This window comes from Lepidochelys kempii, chromosome 8 (genome assembly GCF_965140285.1).
Source record: "Lepidochelys kempii isolate rLepKem1 chromosome 8, rLepKem1.hap1, whole genome shotgun sequence".
Lineage (NCBI taxonomy): Eukaryota > Metazoa > Chordata > Testudines > Cheloniidae > Lepidochelys > Lepidochelys kempii.
The window spans coordinates 98,078,415-98,097,914 of NC_136387.1; the positions used below are offsets into that span (position 1 = coordinate 98,078,415).

Genomic DNA, 19,500 nt, shown 5'->3' on the forward strand with positions numbered 1-19,500 from the left:
TCTCATACCTTGAATATGAATGTATTTAATTGCAAAACCATTTTCAAACTGATCTTTCATCTTCGTGCATTGTTAAAGGGAGGCCCCCACCCCCTTAGCCCTTGTCAGCACAGGCACCACAGAGTTATAATCCCCAAGAGTGTAGTGGAACAACAGGGAAAGCTGAATTTCATTGCAAATGATCTTCATTACAGACACACTCCATCTCTTCAGGGAATGACACTAGTTGTGGAGTGCAATGTGTAATACTACGTGACCTTTTCTTGGGGGGGGGCGGGCGCAACAGTTCCTCATTGTTAGCTTTTTAGCATGCTGAGATTCAAAATGGGTTTTCACAGCCTGTAAAAGTATTTATTTTTCAAAATTCTTACCTGTTGTCCCAATAATTCTTTGGTTTAGATTTTGTGGATTTATCACTTATGGTGTGGGACATATTCTGTTCTGGGTTACACTATTGCAATTCCACTGAAATAGCTAATTTAGCCACATTTGGCATCTAAAATCAGTTTATCTCCATTCACCTTCATCTCATTTGCACCAGATGTAACTGAGAGCAGAACTAGATGCACCATATGGGACGATATCTATCGCAGCAGCTGAGACAGAGCTATAACGGACAGGTCTTTCCTAGCAGTTTAAAAATAAATACCTTGGGAAGGTGTCTGGGTGCTTCTGTGTAGTGGTAAAAGCTCTGTTCCTGGTAGAAGAACATGTCAGAAAGGCAGATCTAGTGTCATTAAAATATTTATGTGGCTTCTTTCTTCAGATTACCTGAAGATCGTTTGGTTGCTGCTTTTTAGATTTTAGAGTCAATTTTCCCTCTTCTCTCCACTAGTAATGTTTGTCCCAATCGTAGGGTCCAATTTATGACATATTCTTCACCATGCAGAACTGGGCCTTGAGGTCTTATTTTTATTTCATTTTTTATGTAGAATATTGATCTTTCCCAATCTTCAGCCACCCTAACAATTAACAAAAAAGTCATCAAAGTATACAACAGTAGGTGCCTTGAGGTCAACAAATCTTAGCTGTTTTGGAAGAAAGGATGGGAATGAATATGAAAGTTGAGGGGCTGTCATGGCGGACCACCCTGCCAACTGCTCCCTTTCTTGTTAAGCAAGAAAGTTCCTGCTCTAATCCGTCAGTTGATTGTAACTGTGGCAATGTCTCACAGGAAGAGGGTCGGTTTCTCAGGTGGACGGCTCCAAGCCCGTTCGAGCTTGCAGTCAAAACAACACCTTTAACTCCACCCAGAAACCTGAAGGAAGTGGATGAAGCTTCCAAAGTGCTGGTGGGGTACTCTACCTAATACACAGGGTGATGCATTATGCACTGGCTTCTGTTTCTCAATGAATTTACAGTATAGCACCATAAGGAGTGGCACATTGCAGTTGTCTAATCCGGAGGAGACAGAGGCATGGATCATGGTGGCCATCCGAAAGAAAAGGTCACAACTTCCTGTGCAGATGTGGACGAATAAAAGCCTTTCTGGGCACTGCTGCTGAGTTATTTGGTCATGTAACAGCTGGGGATCTAGCAATGCACCTAACTGGCAAGCCCCCGAGTCACAAGTGTTTGAATAAATACCTTCCGTCAGCCAGGTTGATGTAATCGTCACCAGATCCTCCTACTGCTTCCCCAATGTATCATCATTCTTCCCATCTTATATGACTGAAACTCGGCCAGCTTGGTCTTATCCCTGGATGAAACTGGCATCGCCTGACACCTGCCAGGGACAGGGTTCCTACCTTTATAGGCTTCTCTACAAATACCTGTCTAGCCAGTGTTTGCTCATGACAACTTTTGGATGTAATGTACAACCAGGGTCCTGAATACTTGTGGTCATTAAAGGTGCCATGGCTCCATTCTTCAGGACTTTAGTCCCATGTCATGGCCACATTCCAGCTGGGAAATTACATTCTCCAAACCAAAAATTCACATTGTAGTTTCAGTATGATATGGTATTCTTCACTTTCTGCCTGTGAGAGGGCCATGCTCTGTCCCCATCCTGTGATGCCCTAGAAACTGTTCAGACCCACTTTCTTCTTGGGTGGAGATTATATTTTATTCTAAACCCATTCACCAACACCCATATAGTGCAACATCACGGTTTTAACCTCTACTTCTTCCAACATTTCTTGGCTAGGGTCCTAGGAGGAAAGGGAGTCTCCCTCTCTCTAGGGAGCTCCTTCAGTTCAGGCGCAGCTAACCTTCTCCTCAGTACCACCTCCCACCTTTTATCCTGTTGGTCAGCTTGGGGGCTAATTCATTCCTTACCTCCCCAGCATCTCCTTCTGATTAGCTCATTATTGAGTCAGCTGTTATTGGGGCAACTAATTGAGGCTTCAGTGATCAGACTGCTGACCCACTTGGCAGATCTCAGTGCTTTGTAACATTGCCCTGAACTCTTTTGTAGTTGCTCTTTTTTTAAAGTCTACTTTCTTTCACCCCCAAAATGACTGCATTTCAATTGGATGAGTGAAATGATTCTTTCCTATACATATAGTTTTGTAATCAGCAGGTAAAATTTATTGAGCTTTGGGATCATTGGATAAAATGCACTACAGAAATGTCAGCCAATGTTGCAGGGGAATTGGTGGGAAGGGACAAATCTGGTTTTACCGTTCTCTGGAGTCTAGCTATAAAATTATACTGATTTGTGTCTCCGATGGAGGCTTTTAATAACACTGACAGAAAATGGCCAAAATACTTGCTGGCCTGCTTCTGCACTTACATATGCTAGCATAGATCAGAAGATCCTCAGAGGAAAGCTGCTGTTACAGAAGCACAGATTAGTATTTATTACTTATACAAACCTGCTCATTAGCCTCCTGTTTGTGTGATTCTGGCAACAGCTGAGAGCAAACAGATCATGTACTAGTGGCAGAAACTTCTGATTAAAAAAGACTAAATGGGAAGGCACAGCTTGTTCATATAAAAAGATTAGGTCAATGTGACGCAACTAAGTCAATAAAGCACTTGTTTTTAGAGGGATATAATATAATTGATGCTCAGTTTGCACTAATTTGTTATCAGGCTAGTGTGATTTAGAAAACAATGGTGAAGCCCTGGTTGTTGGAGGAGAGTGGTTTTTGTAATGGGTTTCTTATTGGACTGGCTTGTTTTCAACTCTTTACTGTTATTTTTTATTTCTAGCGAATCTCTATTCTCTCATGAGAAGTATGGAATTGAGACCGAAGTCCTCTGTACATAGAACACTGCAGCATGGGCAGAGGAATTATAAGCTTTTTCCCTCTTCATTGGCCTGCTGGTCTGCTTAGCCCTGCTCTGATGAGGCTCCTTCTAAGGATAGAGAGGTTTGGTCTCCGTAATGCATTCTTCTTTGGTCTTTTGTGCTGAAACCGCCATAAACCAGTTCAGTTGATTTCTGGAACTTGTGGGCCCTGTTTACTCTCTTGCATCCCTCTTTTTACATGTGATGCTGATCAAGATCCAACATGCTGCTTTAGGCCTCTTCCGAAAAGCTGTTACAGTTCTTATTCAATGGTATAGACTCAGAAAAGGCCAAACAGGACCATTGTGATCATCTACTCTGATCTCCTGCACAACACAGGCCATAGGACTTCACTGAATTAATTCCTGTTTGAACTAGAAAAACACCCAGTTTCTTAAAAATATGCACTTCAGTTCTAGTTTGAGTTTGTCCAGTTTCAACTTCCCAGCCGTGGAATCTTGTTATACCTTTGTCTACTATGCAGAAGAGCCCATTCTGAAATTAAATAAACTCCAACAATCACTTCTGCATCAGAGGTACATCCTCATCCAGGATATGATACTGGCTTGAAAAAAAATGTTACATGTATTACATGTTTCAAGATTCAGGGTACAACAACTTTTGGGCCTGGATGTACCAATTACTGTTCTCTCAAGGAACTACAGGTCAGTTTCAGTACTAGAGAAAAATCTCAGGATTATCTTCTGCCCTTTATTTAATACTCAGTGTATCAGACCCACTGCTGGTCTTGCTCTCTTTGCAGTTTTGTCATGGATGATATAACCCGAGAATTGAACCTCATGGAATGCTAATGATGAGACCAAACCATCTGTAGTTCCGTTTGCAGCTTGGGCACATTACTGTTCTTGAGGTGGCAAATAAGTTGAAAGCAGAGGATTCTGGGAAGCTCCTGTCTAGCACATCCATTTACACTTATGTAGGATGGGAGTCAAAAAGCTTTTTCTACATCAGATGTAGGTGAATGTCCCTTTGCAATCCAGATTCTTAAAATGAAACATGGAGCCTGGTTATCTGTTGGGCTCTGCTTGTTTCTAGAACTCTGAAAATACCCGGATATCTGCTTTATATCGCTAAGTATCTGCATCTGCGGATGTGGATGTGATTGTATTGTTTACATCTTTGTGGATAGGATGTGGATCCAAATTTTTGTATCTGTGCAGCAGTGCTCAACCCGGGGTCCACAGCCCCCTGAGGTGTGTTTCTGTTCTGTTTGTTGTTCTCCATGAGGCTGGGCTTTTGGGTCCTCAACAGAGTAGGTGAGCCAGGTCTGTTTGTTCGTGTCTCTGTGAGGATTGACTCTGGGATCCTGGGGTCTGTGTTTTTAAGCTCTGGATTTTTAAGTTTTTGAGTAGTTAATCCCTCACCAATGGGGAGGGATTGAGCTGAGGTTTCCCAGAGAAGTCAGTTGCCACCAAACTCCTCAGGAGACAAACAGAAACAGGAGTTTATACAGGGAGTGTGAAAGGCTTTCATTATAGGTACAGTTCTACATTTAATACCGTGACAGCCAGTGATGCAACAGTGGTTGTGACCCTCAAGGGAAGTGCTATGTTTTCTTTCCTGCCTAAAGCCAGAATGGTCTTTCTCTGACTGCTTACTTTGCTTAAGAGCCTGTGGTGAGGGTCCTTGTCAAAGACTTTCTGAAAGTCCAAGTAAGCTATATCTTTGTCCACCTGTTTGTCGTCTTCCTCAAAGCATGCTAATAGATTGGTGAGGCACAATTTCTCTTTACAAAAGCCATATTGACTCTTCCCCAACATATTGTGTTCGTCTAAGTGTCTGATAATTCTGTTTTTCACTGTAGTTTCAACCAGTTTCCCTGGTACTGAAGTTAGGCTTACCAGTCTGTAATTGCTACAACCACCTCTGGAGCCTTTTAAAAAAGTTGTCATCACATTAGCTATCCTCCGGTCATCTGATACAGAGGCTGACTTAAGCGATAGGTTATATACCACAGTTCAGGGATTTCCCTCTCTCCCCTCCCCCCGCCCCGGGGGCAGTGTACACCCCTCCCTGAATTTCCCCAACCCTCCTCCCCCTCCCCCAGTTTTATGAACTAGTTACATGTAGTGTTGCCAATTTAGTGATTGTTTGGAAATCTGAATTGAAATTGAAACATTAATACACACTTTAAAAGCATATACAGTGTATGATAAAATATGTGTATCTGAAAAAGTATAATAGATTTGAGAAGTATGAACATAGACTAGCTTCCTTATACAGCTGTTGTTTTTTATGATAATGTCAGTGCATTCATTTCGGTGATGTTGGCCAACCTAATAATTTCAAATTGTGATTTGTAATGAGCTCTCCCTGACAGCTAGTGATGAGCTGGGGGTTGGGGGGAAAGGCTTCAGGACCAGACTGGATTTATATTCACACTTAATATGTTGTACCAATAAAATAAAAACCAGCAGGATCTTATTAAAGGGAAAAAGGCAAAATACCACATTTATTGTGAATACAGAAAGAATCATAGTAAGCAGTTAGTTATAGCTATAACATTCCATTCAATCTCATATTTATTCACACATTCATTCATACAAACACACGCACACAGGTTCTGCAAGGTTGTTATCATAGTTACCAGCCTTAGAGTTGCTCATGCCAAGCCACTGGCCAGGTGGCCTGGACATGAGGAGGGAGCAGGGCCTTGTCAGATGCTCATCTGATGCTCCTGGAAGTTGGTTTGCAGAATCAGACCCCAAAGTTCTCACTTTTTAGAGTCTATTTTTATAGGAATTTCTTCCTATGCCAGTCTATGGGAATTGCTTCATCATGCTGTTGCTGAATCAATCAGCAGATAGCACATTCCTGACGGCTCCAAGATGTTATCTTGTTCTTTGGTTCTCCCATTCTTGAGGCTGTTGGGTGGATTCCAGTCTGCCCTCCGGGGGGTCCTCTGGTTATTTCCACTTGACGCCTTCTTCAGCCGATGGACACTGGATTCTTAGGCTGGCACCTCCCTGATCATTCAGTTATTATCCACACCAAGCATCCATCCACATACATCCTCTATCTCTATTTTAATCACAATGGTTAATACAACAAAAGGGTGGGGAGTCTCTGGGTGCTGTTTCTGTTGTTCGAGTATTGCTTTGAGTCTCTCTCTCTGTGAATTGCTTTGAGAACAGACTCTGTCTTAGAATGTACTAACACAATTAGCAGCTTGCAAGTTTCACACAGAGAGGGAGAGAAACAATACCAAAAACCAAGAGACCTCTTAATTAGTAATACCCTGGAATTTAAACTATGGGGAATCAAACTCATTTGTGATTTTAATTCAGAACTTCTTTAATATGATCCAACAAATCTACCCAGGTATCCAGCTGAGTTGCCCAAGTGATAGATTTTGGCTGGGGTTGGGTAACAAATCACTTGAATGCGGGGGGTGGGGGGTGGGGGAATGAAATGTTGATGTTCTTATTGTGTGAGTAAAGGGCAGGAGAACTGTACTTACCCTGTGCTGATTGAGGGCATTGAGAGAGAGGGTGGGGACAGGTGTTTTGCTTGATGGTCTGCCTGAGTCACAAGTACTATTTGACCTGCCCCTCTCCACTGTTTAAAGACAGAGCTGATTAGGCTCCATAGAGAGTCTTTTGTTTTATTAAGTGACCACTGCAGCTGAAATCACTGAGAATCAGGTCCAAGTGCTTAGACCTGCTGTGACACAGTGTTTTGCTGGAAGAGACGGCTCAGCCTGCACTAGCAGCGAGGTTCCCCCACTGAGAGCTCAGCTGAAATCACCGAGAGCCGGTGGAACCTCAAGAGACCGACTCCCAGAGGTCACAGTGGCAGGTGGCAGCAGAAGGTGACAGTGCAGGGCCATTGGGACGGAGCAATAGAGTGAAAGGTGGCACCACAAACAACAGCGGCCAGAGCACTATGTTTTAGTGACTTCGCTCCAGAATGCTAGATTTGTGACTGGGAAACTTAATAAATATAAAAGAAAAGGAGTAGGTTTCAGAGGAACAGCCGTGTTAGTCTGTATTCGCAAAAAGAAAAGGAGTACTTGTGGCACCTTAGAGACTAACCAATTTATTTGAGCATGAGCTTTCGTGAGCTACAGCTCACTTCATCAGATGTTTACCGTGGAAACTGCAGCAGACTTTATATACACACAGAAATCATGAAACAATACCTCCTCCCACCCCACTGTCCTGCTGGTAATAGCTTATCTAAAGTGATCAACAGGTGGGCCATTTCCAGCACAAATCCAGATTTCCTAGTAGGCCAAGATTTTAAAAATGCATTATTTGCCAAGGTCATTATCCCACATCATTGCTAGCTCAAGAGGTCATTATCTTGGGGAGTTTCTGTACTAAACTTTTTGATTATTTTAATTATTTTTTATGTAAGAACAGCCATATTGAGTCAGACCAATGGTCCATCTATCCCAGTATCCTGTCTTCCAACAGTGACTATTCCAGGTGCTTCAGAGGGAAAGAACAGAACAGGGAATCATCACGTGATCTATCCCCTGTTATCCACTCCCAACTTCTGGCAAACAGAGGCTAGGGACACGCAAAGCATGGTATTGCATCCTTGCCTATCCTGGCTAATAGTAATTGATGGACCTAACCTCCATGAACTTAGCTAGTTCTTTTTTGAACCCGGTTCTAATTTTGGCCTTCACAACATCCCTGCCAAAAAGTTCCACAGGTGACTGTGTACTGTGTGAAGAAATATTTCCTTTTGTTTGTTTTAAACTTGCTGCCTATTAATTTCATTGAGTGACCCCTTGTTTCATTGGTTCTTGTGTTAAGTGAAGGGGTAAATAACACTTCCTTATTCATTTTCTCCACACCAGTCAAGATGTTATAAGCCTCTATTATACCCCCTCTTAGTCATCTCTTTTCCAAGAGGAAAAGTTCCAGTCTTTTTAATCTCTCCTCATATGGAATCTGTTTCATACCCCTAATAATTTTTGTTGCCCTTCTCTGAACCTTTTCCAATTCCAGTATATCTTTTTTGAGATGGGGTGACCATGAACATATCATGAAGGACTGGAAGTACCAGACACACAAGAAGACATGAAACGTGCAAAATTACAAGAAACCAAGAAAGCTGTAGATATAGTGCTTCGTTTTTTTTAATTTTAATTTTTTTTTTAAGTTGAATTTTTATTTATTAGGCAGACAATACAAAGAGATTCACTTAGATTTCCGACTCTGTGCTTGTGCCTTCAATACTTTCACAACAATCTTCTGCTCCTCAATAAGGAAAGCTCGTTTGATTCTGTCACGGATACATTTAGCACACATGGAACTGCCATTAGGCTCTGCTAACACGCTTCTTTGTTTTTGACAACTTCAGAAGGACTTTAGGGTGCACAGCATGAACACAGTGAAGTCTTCCTGGACACACACCACATGCAGATGTTGGTGCCTTGCCAACTTTCTCAGTGTAAAGGTAAACAATCCTGTTACCTGTTACCTGGTGTATGGGACAGCCTGGTCTTGTTAGAGGCTGTGTTGTAGGACATCCTACGATGGTATGTCAGACACCAAACCATTTTTTATAGTGCTCCATAGTAGGCTTGAGCAGCCAACTTTAATTTTTGTGAAGGTTTTAAAATATGAGTTAAATCTAATAAAATGGTCGTGAAATATTTTTTAGTTTTTACTCTTTTGCCGTACAGCCCACCTTCGCCCTCACGTTCTCAACCCTCGTTGGCCTTCATCCCCCCTGAATATTCCAACACCCCCCACCCCCAATTTCAATTCCTAGGGAAAACACGGCCACAGTTAGTAGTTCTACAATTTCATATTTGAGTTCCTTCAGAACTTTTGGGTGAATACCAACTGGTCCTGATGACTTATTACTACTTAATTTATCAGTTTGTTCCAAAACCATTTCTATGGACACCTCAATCTGGGATAGTTCCTCAGATTTGCTACCTAAAAAGAATGGCTCAGTTGTGGGAATCTCCATTACATCCTCTGAATATATTTTAAAAATTAATTTATAGAAAAAAGAACGGCTAGTTGGTAGGTCTCAAAATATAATTGTAAATGGGTAGTCATCATCAAATGTATGTATTTCTTGAGGATGCCTCCAGGAATAATTTCTTGGCTCTATGCTATTTAATATTTTTATTAGTGACCTGGAAGAAAACATAAATTGATAAAGGTTGCAGATCACACAAAGATTTGGGGAGTGGTAAATAAGGAAGAACATTAAGTCATTGATACAGAGCGAGGCGCTTCACCTGGTAAGCTAGGTGCAAGCAAAAAATGTGTTTAAATACAGCCAAATGTAGAGTCCTGTCTCCAGGAACAGAGTGTGGAGGCCACACTTACAGAATGGGGATCTCTCTCCTGGGAAGTAGTGACTCTGGGCGAAAAAAACTTGAAGGTCAAGATGGATAATCAGAAGAACATGAGCTCCCAGTGCAACCCTGTGGCTAAAAGGGCTAATGCAATCCATTGATGTATAAATGGGAATATCAAATAGTAGTGGAGAGATTATATTACCTCCATATTTGGTACAGGTTTGACTGCTACTGGAATATGGTGTCCAGTTCGGGTTTGTACACATCAGGAAGGTTGTTGAAAAATTGGAGACAGTTCAGAGAAGAGACATGAGAATAATTAAAGGATTGAAAAAATGCCTTATAAAGGGCCATGTGAAATCCCACAGTGTCTGTGGTTTGGGAAGTGTATTCAAGTTGGACAAATTGAGAGTGAAAGGTGGGAATACAGACATAGGAGTGAAAGGCTGAGACATTTGACCAAGTCTGTAACAGTTCTGAAAGTAAGGTTAGTTTCATGTTAAATGTTCTTTGGCTATAATTGTGTTATCACATTACTCATCATCTTGATTATTCTGTGTAACTCTCCCAAAGTAGAAGGAAATTGTCTCAGCTTGCAGCACACATCATGGTGCTCAGTGGAGAACTCATGCAAAAACAGTTATCCCAAAACAAAAGAAACTTCAGAGCCTGATCCTACATCCCTTGGGCACCCAAAACTTCCACTGACACATTTTAGGCATCTACACTGTGATCTTCATTGTAGTATCTTAGCATAGCTATTAAAATTATAGATAGAAGAATGACTTGATGCACAAATATGAATGTAGGCCATATACAGAGTGTTTGTATTTTCCAGCAAAAATTAATCCTTTGTACGTACCATATTGTGCTTGATTACTAGCACATTTGTTTAGACCTGAGTCCCCATCAGATTAATATGCCCCTAGAGTGTTGTTTTTTTGAAAATTAATCTTGTGTTAAATTTGTCACCTGCACTCATGTCTTTTTTTTTTTAATAAACAGAACTAAGGACAGTATGTATCACGCACTGACGCATGCTACCATACTGGAAATGCAAGCCATGATGACCTTTGATGCCCAGGACATGCTGAATGCAGGAAACACAATGAAAGAAGCTCAAGCCACCTGTCAAAAGTAAGTATGGAGAAGTACATTGGGCAGTTGGTGCCCTCCTCTGAGAAGTCATGACAGATTTGTAGATGAAGGAAGGACATGTGCAGTACTCCCATGATTTTATCATGACTCTAGTGATTTTGGGGTGGCTTTTAGCTGTCTCATGAAAACATGATGCAAGGCACCAACTCACAAATTTTCCCTTATTCAAAATAGCCTCCATCTCCTATTACTGTCAGTGGGGCCGACACCAGCAAGATGGCCGCCACTTCCCTACGATCTATCTGCACGTGGATGTGAGGCAGCCCTATATAAAGTTGGCTGCTGCCCCTTGTTGTTTTCAGTTGAGCTGAAGCCAGGCCTGTAGGCAAAATGGCTGCCACTCTATGGGTCGGGGGCTGACAGGACACAGTCAGGGACTGTGAGGAGCAACAGAGACACTGAAGGGTGGATGGGGAGAGTGTGGGGGAGCAGGGGCAGACTTTGGGAGCAGAAGAGAGGGATGGGGAGGGGATTGTGGTGGGTCCAGAGCAGGAGGAGGCAGAACGGAAGTGCGGGATGGAGGCAGAGTCAAGGAAGTGTTGCTTCATGCAAAAAGCTAAACCAATCCCATTGTTTTTACTGTGACATTGCTTATATGAATGATGAATGTAAGTGTGAGGAACTGGGGATTCTGTCTGTACCACTTCCGAATTGTGGATGATTTTATGAAATTGCATCATGAAATCACTGTGCCATGGAAAGCCTATATGTATGTGGATCCCCCAGGAATTGAAGAAGAGCTCTGTGTAGCTCAAAAGCATGTCTCTCTCACTGCAGAAATTGGTCCCATAAAAGATATTACTTCACCTGCCTTATCTCTCTCATATCCTGGGACCTTCACGGCTACAGCAATGCTACATTAGCAGGGTTGTATCATGTCTCTGCCAGCCAGGCCAAAGACAATGGTGAATGATCATCACATAAAGGATTTGCTCTAGCTGGATGAAGACCCTTCCTCCATTTATCTGAAGGCAGAAGGGGAGTTTGGAAGTAATGGAAAGTTACCAGGAGGAGAACAAAAGAGGCAGATGCCCCCAGCAGGAGTCTATAAAGGGACTCTCAGGTGGAAATGGAAACTGGAGGAGAGAGCTATCTTGCACCAGAGTAGGATGAGGGAGGCTGCTGCAGGAGCAGGGTAGACAATACGATAAAAGACCCTGACTGACTGAACACAGATGATCTCCCAAGGGAGATGAGCTAGTGAGGGACACTGTGTTTAGGGTGTTTTATTGTTTTTATGATCTGTACTCTCCTGTGCTTTGTATAATTAAGGAGAAAATAGCCTAAAATTGATAGATTGAACATGGTGTGTGTGTGTGCACATAGGCTTCAACTTCTTGGGTGCTCCGGGGCTGGAGCACCCATGGGGAGCCCCCCATCAACTCCCTCCCTCCCTAGTGCCTCCCACCCAACAGCAGGCCCCATGTATCAGTGCCTCCCAGCCGCCACAATCACCTGTTTCACGGCGTGCAGGATGCTGAGAGGGGAGGAGCGAGGACGCGGTGCGTTCGGGGGAGGGGGTGGAACTGGGCGGGAAGAGGCGGTGTGGGGGCGGGAAGAGGCGGTGTGGGGTTTGAGCACCCCCTGGCACTTTTTAAAGTTGGTGTGTGTGTGTGTGTATGTATGTGACTGCACAGCTACTGCACACCCCTAACGGAGTTAAATTGTAAACCAGAAGCTCTCCAGCTGTTGGGCAGAGTTCTGGGAGAGCAGCGTGTTTAAGTAATGAGGAGTCAGGGATGTGCCCAGAGGGGCTAGCGTGGCTGGACAGCAGGTTCCAACGCTCAGAATGGGGGTGCCAGATGGAAAGTCTGTGCCCTGAGAGTGTGCTTAGGGACCTCAAGATTTGGGCAGTGGCTGGACTCCATTGAGGCTCCAAATGCTTAATACATCCCGGGGATCTACAGCAGCAAAGGCTTGGAGTCCCCTCCTAGCCGTCCTAGTGGATGGCCATGAAGGGATGGTCTCTAGGATCTCTGACAGTAAGGTTTTGTATAGAAACACTGTCATTATGGAATATTACAAATACTTTCAATACTTAATTTTTCTGAAATATTTAACAAAAGGGATTATATAACTCTGTTCCTGAGGGGGCTGCTCACTGGATAGCTGCCCATTTGCTAACACTGATTAGTTATTTCATGCTTATTTGTGAATCCATCATCAGTTCTTTTATTGCAGGACTACATAAACATGCGACAGGTTTCAGAGTAACAGCCGTGTTAGTCTGTATTCGCAAAAAGAAAAGGAGGACTTGTGGCACCTTAGAGACTAACCAATTTATTTGAGCATAAGCTTTCGTGAACTACAGCTCACTTCATCGGATTGCATCCGATGAAGTGAGCTGTAGCTCACAAAAGCTTATGCTCAAATAAATTGGTTAGTCTCTAAGGTGCCACAAGTCCTCCTTTTCTATAAACATGTGAGTTTACTCAACAGCTAAACTGGGAAAGCGGGAGTTAATATAAAGGTCTTTAATGTGAATATCTGTAACTCATCAACCTGATAAAGTAATGTAAGTTCTGTGTGCTGAGTGTGAATCATGATGCATTAATTAGGTCAATGGTACTCAAACTATTTACCATCCAGTCCTCCTTTTTATCAAAGCAAATAAACTAGGACAGGAGAGAGTCAAGATAGGGGAACTGCCATCCGTTTCCTATTACTGTTTTAAGCCTTGTCTACTCTAAAGGGAAAAGTCGATCTTAGCTACACAATTTGAGTTACGTGATTAGCGTAACTCAAATCGACATAGCTTAGATCTGCTTATGGCGGGGTCCACATTATGCAAGTGGAGTACAGGAGTCAACAGGAGAGCGATCTGTGGTCAATTTAGTGGATCTTCACTAGACCCACTAAATTAACCGCCAGTGCATCAATCACTGCACATCGATCCCCTGGTAAGTGTACACAAGCCCTTAGGGAAATGGGAGTCTCCATCTGAGCAGATGGAGAGGCGTGCATTTTTGTGAGCATTAAAGATTGGCTATTCAACCTGGAATGATCTCTCACACATTGGCAGAGAAGTAGAGTGTAATGAAAAAGTCAAGCAACAGACTGTATAAATCATGATTAGCTGGAGTTTTAAAAATCTCATGATTTTGGGGGGTGGGGGTCTGACTCATGATTTTTGATCTCTTGAGGTTGGCAATACTACATGTGGTTTACATTTCCTCCTGTTAGTGGACAGAATGCAAGGAGAAGACAGGGTGGCAGCATGTACAACTCTGTCCTGTTGCTGCACTTTATTCACCTGTTCACTTCCATATTCATTTAAGTGCCTGTCTCTCCATTCATCAGCTCTGATAAATGCTGCCCTTGTAATAAACATAAGTACAAATAGCTATTATTATAGATTCAAAGCCAAACCACAATGAACAGCCAAATGTGGCCAATTATGTTATTAATGAAACATGGATTAGCACAAAATGTTTTTAAACTATTTCATGGAGTAAGACTTTTCTACCTTATTTTGTATGAGATTGTGAGGGTTACTTAGTATTGTTATTGACCAGTATACTGCTGATAAACAGTATTCTTCAAACTAGCTGATTGAATATAGGTCTTCTGTTTGAATTCATTTTCTTTTGTAATTTACTGGTGTTATTCTGGTACTGCAGGGTAATTTCAAATTTCACTACAAAAAGAAAAATGAATAAATTGAAAGTTTAGCAAATTATTGCATATTAACAGATAGTTTCTTTATTTACACAATTTTCACTGTGTCTAATCCCAATTGTTGTTTCAGTGAAGGGAACAAGGGAGAAGTACTGAGTGAGTTAATGGTTGAAATGTAAGTCAATAACTCAAATGGCCCAAGATCTCTTAGATTGAGATCAGATTGTCAGCCTGAATACTGGCAGAGGTTTGCATGGCAAGAACAAATGTGAAATCTTCTCTTCTTGGGCTTTAGCCAAGATAGGTTACTGTGTTTTTTTGGAAATACATGGAAACTTTCATGCGATGGGCTGCCTTTTCAATGAGTGAGCTCCTGAGATGGTGAAATCCAGAGGGAGAGACAGTGGGGCCTTATTGGAAGCGATTGTTAGGCTCTTGCTTATGAAACCTTCTCTTGTCACTAACAATCTCTCATCACTAATCTTCCTTTTTGGGAAAGATTAATGTGAAGGTGTTAGTAGGCAATTATGGCAACCTCTGGGCTAATTCTGCAAGGTCTTCAGAGCTCTCAGTTTCTATTGAAATTCAGGTTTCAGAGTAACAGCCGTGTTAGTCTGTATTCGCAAAAAGAAAAGGAGGACTTGTGGCACCTTAGAGACTAACCAATTTATTAGAGCATAAGCTTTCGTGAGCTACAGCTCACTTCATCGGATGCATATCGTGGAAACTGCAGCAGGCTTTATATATACACAGAGAATATGAAACAATACCTATTCCCACCCCACTGTCCTGCTGGTAATAGCTTATCTAAAGTGATTTCCAGCACAAATCCAGGTTTTCTCACCCTCCACCCCCCCACACAAATTCACTCTCCTGCTGGTGATAGCCCATCCAAAGTGACAACTCTTTACACAATGTGCATGACAATCAAGCTGGGCTATTTCCTGCACAAATCCAGGTTCTCACATCCCCCCCACCCCCATACACACACAAACTCACTCTCCTGCTGGTAATAGCTCATCCAAACTGACCACTCTTCAGTGAATTGAAATTCAGGCATGCTGAAAGGCGTCTGTTAGCACGTTTTCTCTGAGGGGTTTTCTTAGGGAATTGAGGCCCTTTATTTTGAGGACAATCTTCTTGGTTGTGTTGGCTTCAATAGAGACAAATTCTGATATCCTTACTCACCATGAGTAGCACTTCACGACTAACCAGATCAATTAATCAGATCTCAGTTACATTAGGGTATGTCTACACTGCAGTTAAACACCCATGGCTGGCCCATGTTAGCTGATTCATATCTCCGTCTATGAATTGTCATGACAGTTGCACTTCTGTGAGACTACACAGGTCACATAAATTGGTTAGTCTCTAAGGTGCCACAAGTACTCCTTTTCTTTTTGCGAAAGCCCAGAATGAATCACATAAGAGTTGGAGAAAAGCCTTTTTCATTTTTCAGGCTCAAGCTGCAGAATGCATTTGAAGAGTAGATGAATCTAGAATCTGATTGCTTTTAGAGAACACTGCAAAACCTTCCTGTTTGAAGGTAGTTCCAGCATAATCAGAACAACACACAGCTCTCCTTTCGCTACACACAAACAACCAGGCAAAAAGCCCCTATCCCAAGGACAGCTTTCCAGGCTTAAGAAATGGACCCTGTGAAGTCCTGTGGCAATAGAAAAGTACCTAATCCATTTTGCACAGAAGGCTTTCAGACACCACAGTGATGGGCAGCAATACAGTACCCCAAAGCAGATGTAACTACTCCACGTGTAGTCCCATTGACGTCAATAGGACTCGTCACAGAATAAGGAGATCTTCAATGCAAGTCAGAATCCGTCCTATTTTAGCAGATGTTTAGTGCTGAAGTTTTCATTGTCATCCAATTTTGCTTTGAGGTGTTACATCTGTATGAAAATAATGGCCTGATACATGGCCTGATGGCCTGATAATGGCCATAATAAGGAGACTAGCAGATTTCTGGTGCAATTTACAACATAAAAGGTGAGATAACAGTGGGTGGGTGCAAGCTGGAGTGGAGGTGTGTTTGTGGCAGTGTGGAAAGCCAGGTAAATGGTATAAGTTTTTCAGTGATTCCCCTTCTTGTTAAGAATGACCAGACTTGTTTTTCTTCCCCATTAGGTTTAGGAAGAAATCGACTGTAGCTGATTCTTTTAATAACCTTGTGCATAGACAAAACCTCGAACACTTTACTGAAGGTAAGGTTCCATCTGGCTCATGTAATGTTTGGGGTTTTTTTTCCCCTGTGTCTTTCACTGATGGGAATTTGCAGGGCTAACTTTACAGATTCAATGGTGATGGTGGGTGGTGTTTGGGATCTTTTCAGACACTTACCACTGGGTGCCTGTAGGCTTTTGGGTGGAATTCAAGATGTTGGGTGTCACCTCTGGGAGAAATTGCCTCTCTCTCTGTATGATATTGCCAAAGTGGGAATCAGTGGAGACTCTCGAACTGAAACAGCCTTGTTTTAATTGAGAGGGACCTGCTAGCAGGGCACTCTCCATGAGGATCCCTCAAATCTTAGTCTGCTTGAGCCTGTTAACCTCCAGACGTGCTGCAAAGCCAATATTTTTTTATATGCACTTGTGCACAGGGCAGGATGAGTCTTGGAGAGGTTTAGTGATGGCCAGGGTTTTCTGCTCTTTTGGGACCAGTAGTGGCCATTTGCTCCTATGAATGTATTTATTGAAAATGTATAAAATCTGAAATTTGCTAATCCCGCTAGGCGCTGGTTCTCTGACATCAGTTTCATTACACAGTGTAATTCCAATTCCATATAGCAATGTACAAGTTCTAGCTTGTTTGCATCTGGGCAACACAGTCCATGTAGCTGAGTAATTGAATTTAAATGGTTACGTAATGCTCTATTAGATCTCTTTCTTTATTAAAAAACGGTCATTTCCTTGATAATAAAAACGTGAATGTATGCAAAGACAGTACACTATAACAACTAATCAAGGGCATGATGCACAGTTGGACTAAATGAGTTAGGGTCATGCGATTAAAACAGCTTAGCACTATTACGCAAGATCTAGGAGGGACATAATACTAAATTATATTTGTTTCATGATCTTGTCCGTCACTTGGATTATATTTGGTCACAGAAGCAAGAGTGTGTGTGTATTTCAGTCAGTGTAGACAGACACTCGCAAAATAGTTTAACCTGCTAATAATTTGCTGAACAGGATCTCATGACTATCAGAGGAATCAACTCGTAAGGGTGGGAGGTGGAAAGTAATTACAGGCTTGCCACCCCTACATATGTAAAAAGCATGAGTTAAGTATCAAAAAATCATGAGATGGGCATAAAAATAATGACATATACTAAAGAATACTAATATTGGGATTCTTATTTGTCTTCTGGTTTCTGAGCCTTTAGAGTGCACTCAGATCAAATTTTCAGACTTTTCTCCATAATCACAAGAGCTAGAAACTTAATAATGAAAAAAAAACAAAAACAAAGGAAACCCTGAGATTCCCAAATGACTCCAGGAGCCTGAGCTTAAAATCCCTGCACCAAATATCACAAGACTCATGAATAAATCTAGAGAGTTGGCAACACCATAATACTGCGCAAAACAAGCTGAACGTGATCTCTGAAGGAAGTACATTAAGGCGACTCAGCCTTGGGTTGGACTACATTTAATATGTGAGCTTGTGTTCCATAGAGCTACGTATGTTGGACCGTGCAGGCAATTAAAGTAAGATTGTAGTATTCAACGATCCATTTCCAAAAACGAAACCAGCATTTCAGCTCTTTGGGCTCTTCTTGTATAAGATCCAGTTCCCCAGCATTCAGATGTGGTATTTTCTTTCTTTCTTTGTATTAATTCTGTATTTGTGAGGTGGTTGGCTCAAGAGCTTAAAGTGGGCATAGCCCACATGTTCACTCTGGAGCCACTGCCGTTTTTATCGTGTGTGACCATCCTCTGTCCAGTTGTTGTTGTGCATCATTATAGCCTTCAGCCTGGGGTGGGAGGGGCACAAAATAAAGCTCTTCCCTCAAGACCTCCGTTAATGCCACCCTACGAATCTGTTGATTGATGCAGGGCTGACCTATGTGCTTTGCAACCCAGGATGGAAAATGTTTTTGGCTGTCCCACACAAGCAGCTCGGGGGGGGGGAGGAAAAAAGACCCCCCCCCCCCAAACAAACAGAACAAAACAAAATTGCTGAGTGATATGGCACCCTCCCGCCCCCTCCATCTGTGACTGGTTGTCACAGATTCTAGTCAGTGCCTGGCCACTCACTAGGAGGGCTGGGAGGGGAATCCAAGTCTCTGCGGTGCTGGACTGCTGGGTATTTCGAGCTCCTGGAGCCTGAATGGAGTCTAGCCACTGCCCCACTCTCAGGGTCCCTAGGCACACTCTCAGGGTGCTGATCTTCTATCTGGCACCACCTCCGAGTGTCAGAACCTACTGTCCAGCTGCTTAGCCCCTCTAAGTTCAGTGCTGACCCGTCACACTCCCCAAGACTTAAACACACCCCTCCCCCAGAACTACTCCCCAGAGATGAGAAACTTCTCATTTATAGTTTAATTTTCTTAGGGGCACACACTAGTTGTGAAGCAGTCAACACCCGCACTCTGCCAAGTCTAACACCTTTATGCTTTTTTATCCTTAATCATGTAAAGCACGGACAGGTACCGATCATACAAAATAATAAACTTCTGAAGTGGCAATATCCCTCACTTTCTATTTTACCCTTCCCTTGGGAGCTGTGGATCTAGGCAGGGATGGTGTCCCCTGACTCATGCAGGCTGTTACATGGTGAGTGGTTGCTCCCTCATGAACTGGAGAACATGGCTGGCCACTAAGCAGACTAGCCTCTACCCTTTTAAAAACCTTCAGTGCCCTGTGTCAGGTGACACCTTTGCCAGTTCCCCTCATGAGCACAAACTCCTGTCTGGTGACTTTGTTGCCAAAGTGACTTGCCCCCTGCTAAACTAGTTTTTCTGGGCAAGGATCATTCTTTTGTCTAATGTGAATAGATTTCCAATGATTGGGTACCCTCTATTGTTCTTTTGCTACCAGCCTTTGGAATGTTCAACCCAACATGGAGGCAAACAGCAGAGAGAAGGCAAAAGGCTGCATATTCAGAATGGAGTGTGCAGCCTGACAGACACACAGGGTTCGTAATCTCATACAGAATTAATAAATCATACAAACACATT

At 42.5% G+C, this 19,500-nt stretch overlaps 1 protein-coding gene and 1 pseudogene across 1 annotated transcript in view; one reads left to right on the forward strand and one right to left on the reverse strand.

Annotated features, from left to right (window-relative positions):
* The window catches only part of TTC39A (tetratricopeptide repeat domain 39A), a 67,664-nt gene that overhangs the window by 11,398 nt on the left and 36,766 nt on the right, over nt 1-19,500 (forward strand). Inside the window, exons 3-4 of the mRNA XM_073357750.1 lie at nt 10,536-10,667; nt 16,449-16,525. Of these exons, the coding sequence (XP_073213851.1) occupies nt 10,536-10,667; nt 16,449-16,525 (209 nt within the window). The remainder of the gene's footprint in view (nt 1-10,535; nt 10,668-16,448; nt 16,526-19,500) is intronic.
* LOC140916601 (large ribosomal subunit protein eL34 pseudogene) lies at nt 8,365-8,771 on the reverse strand (annotated as a pseudogene).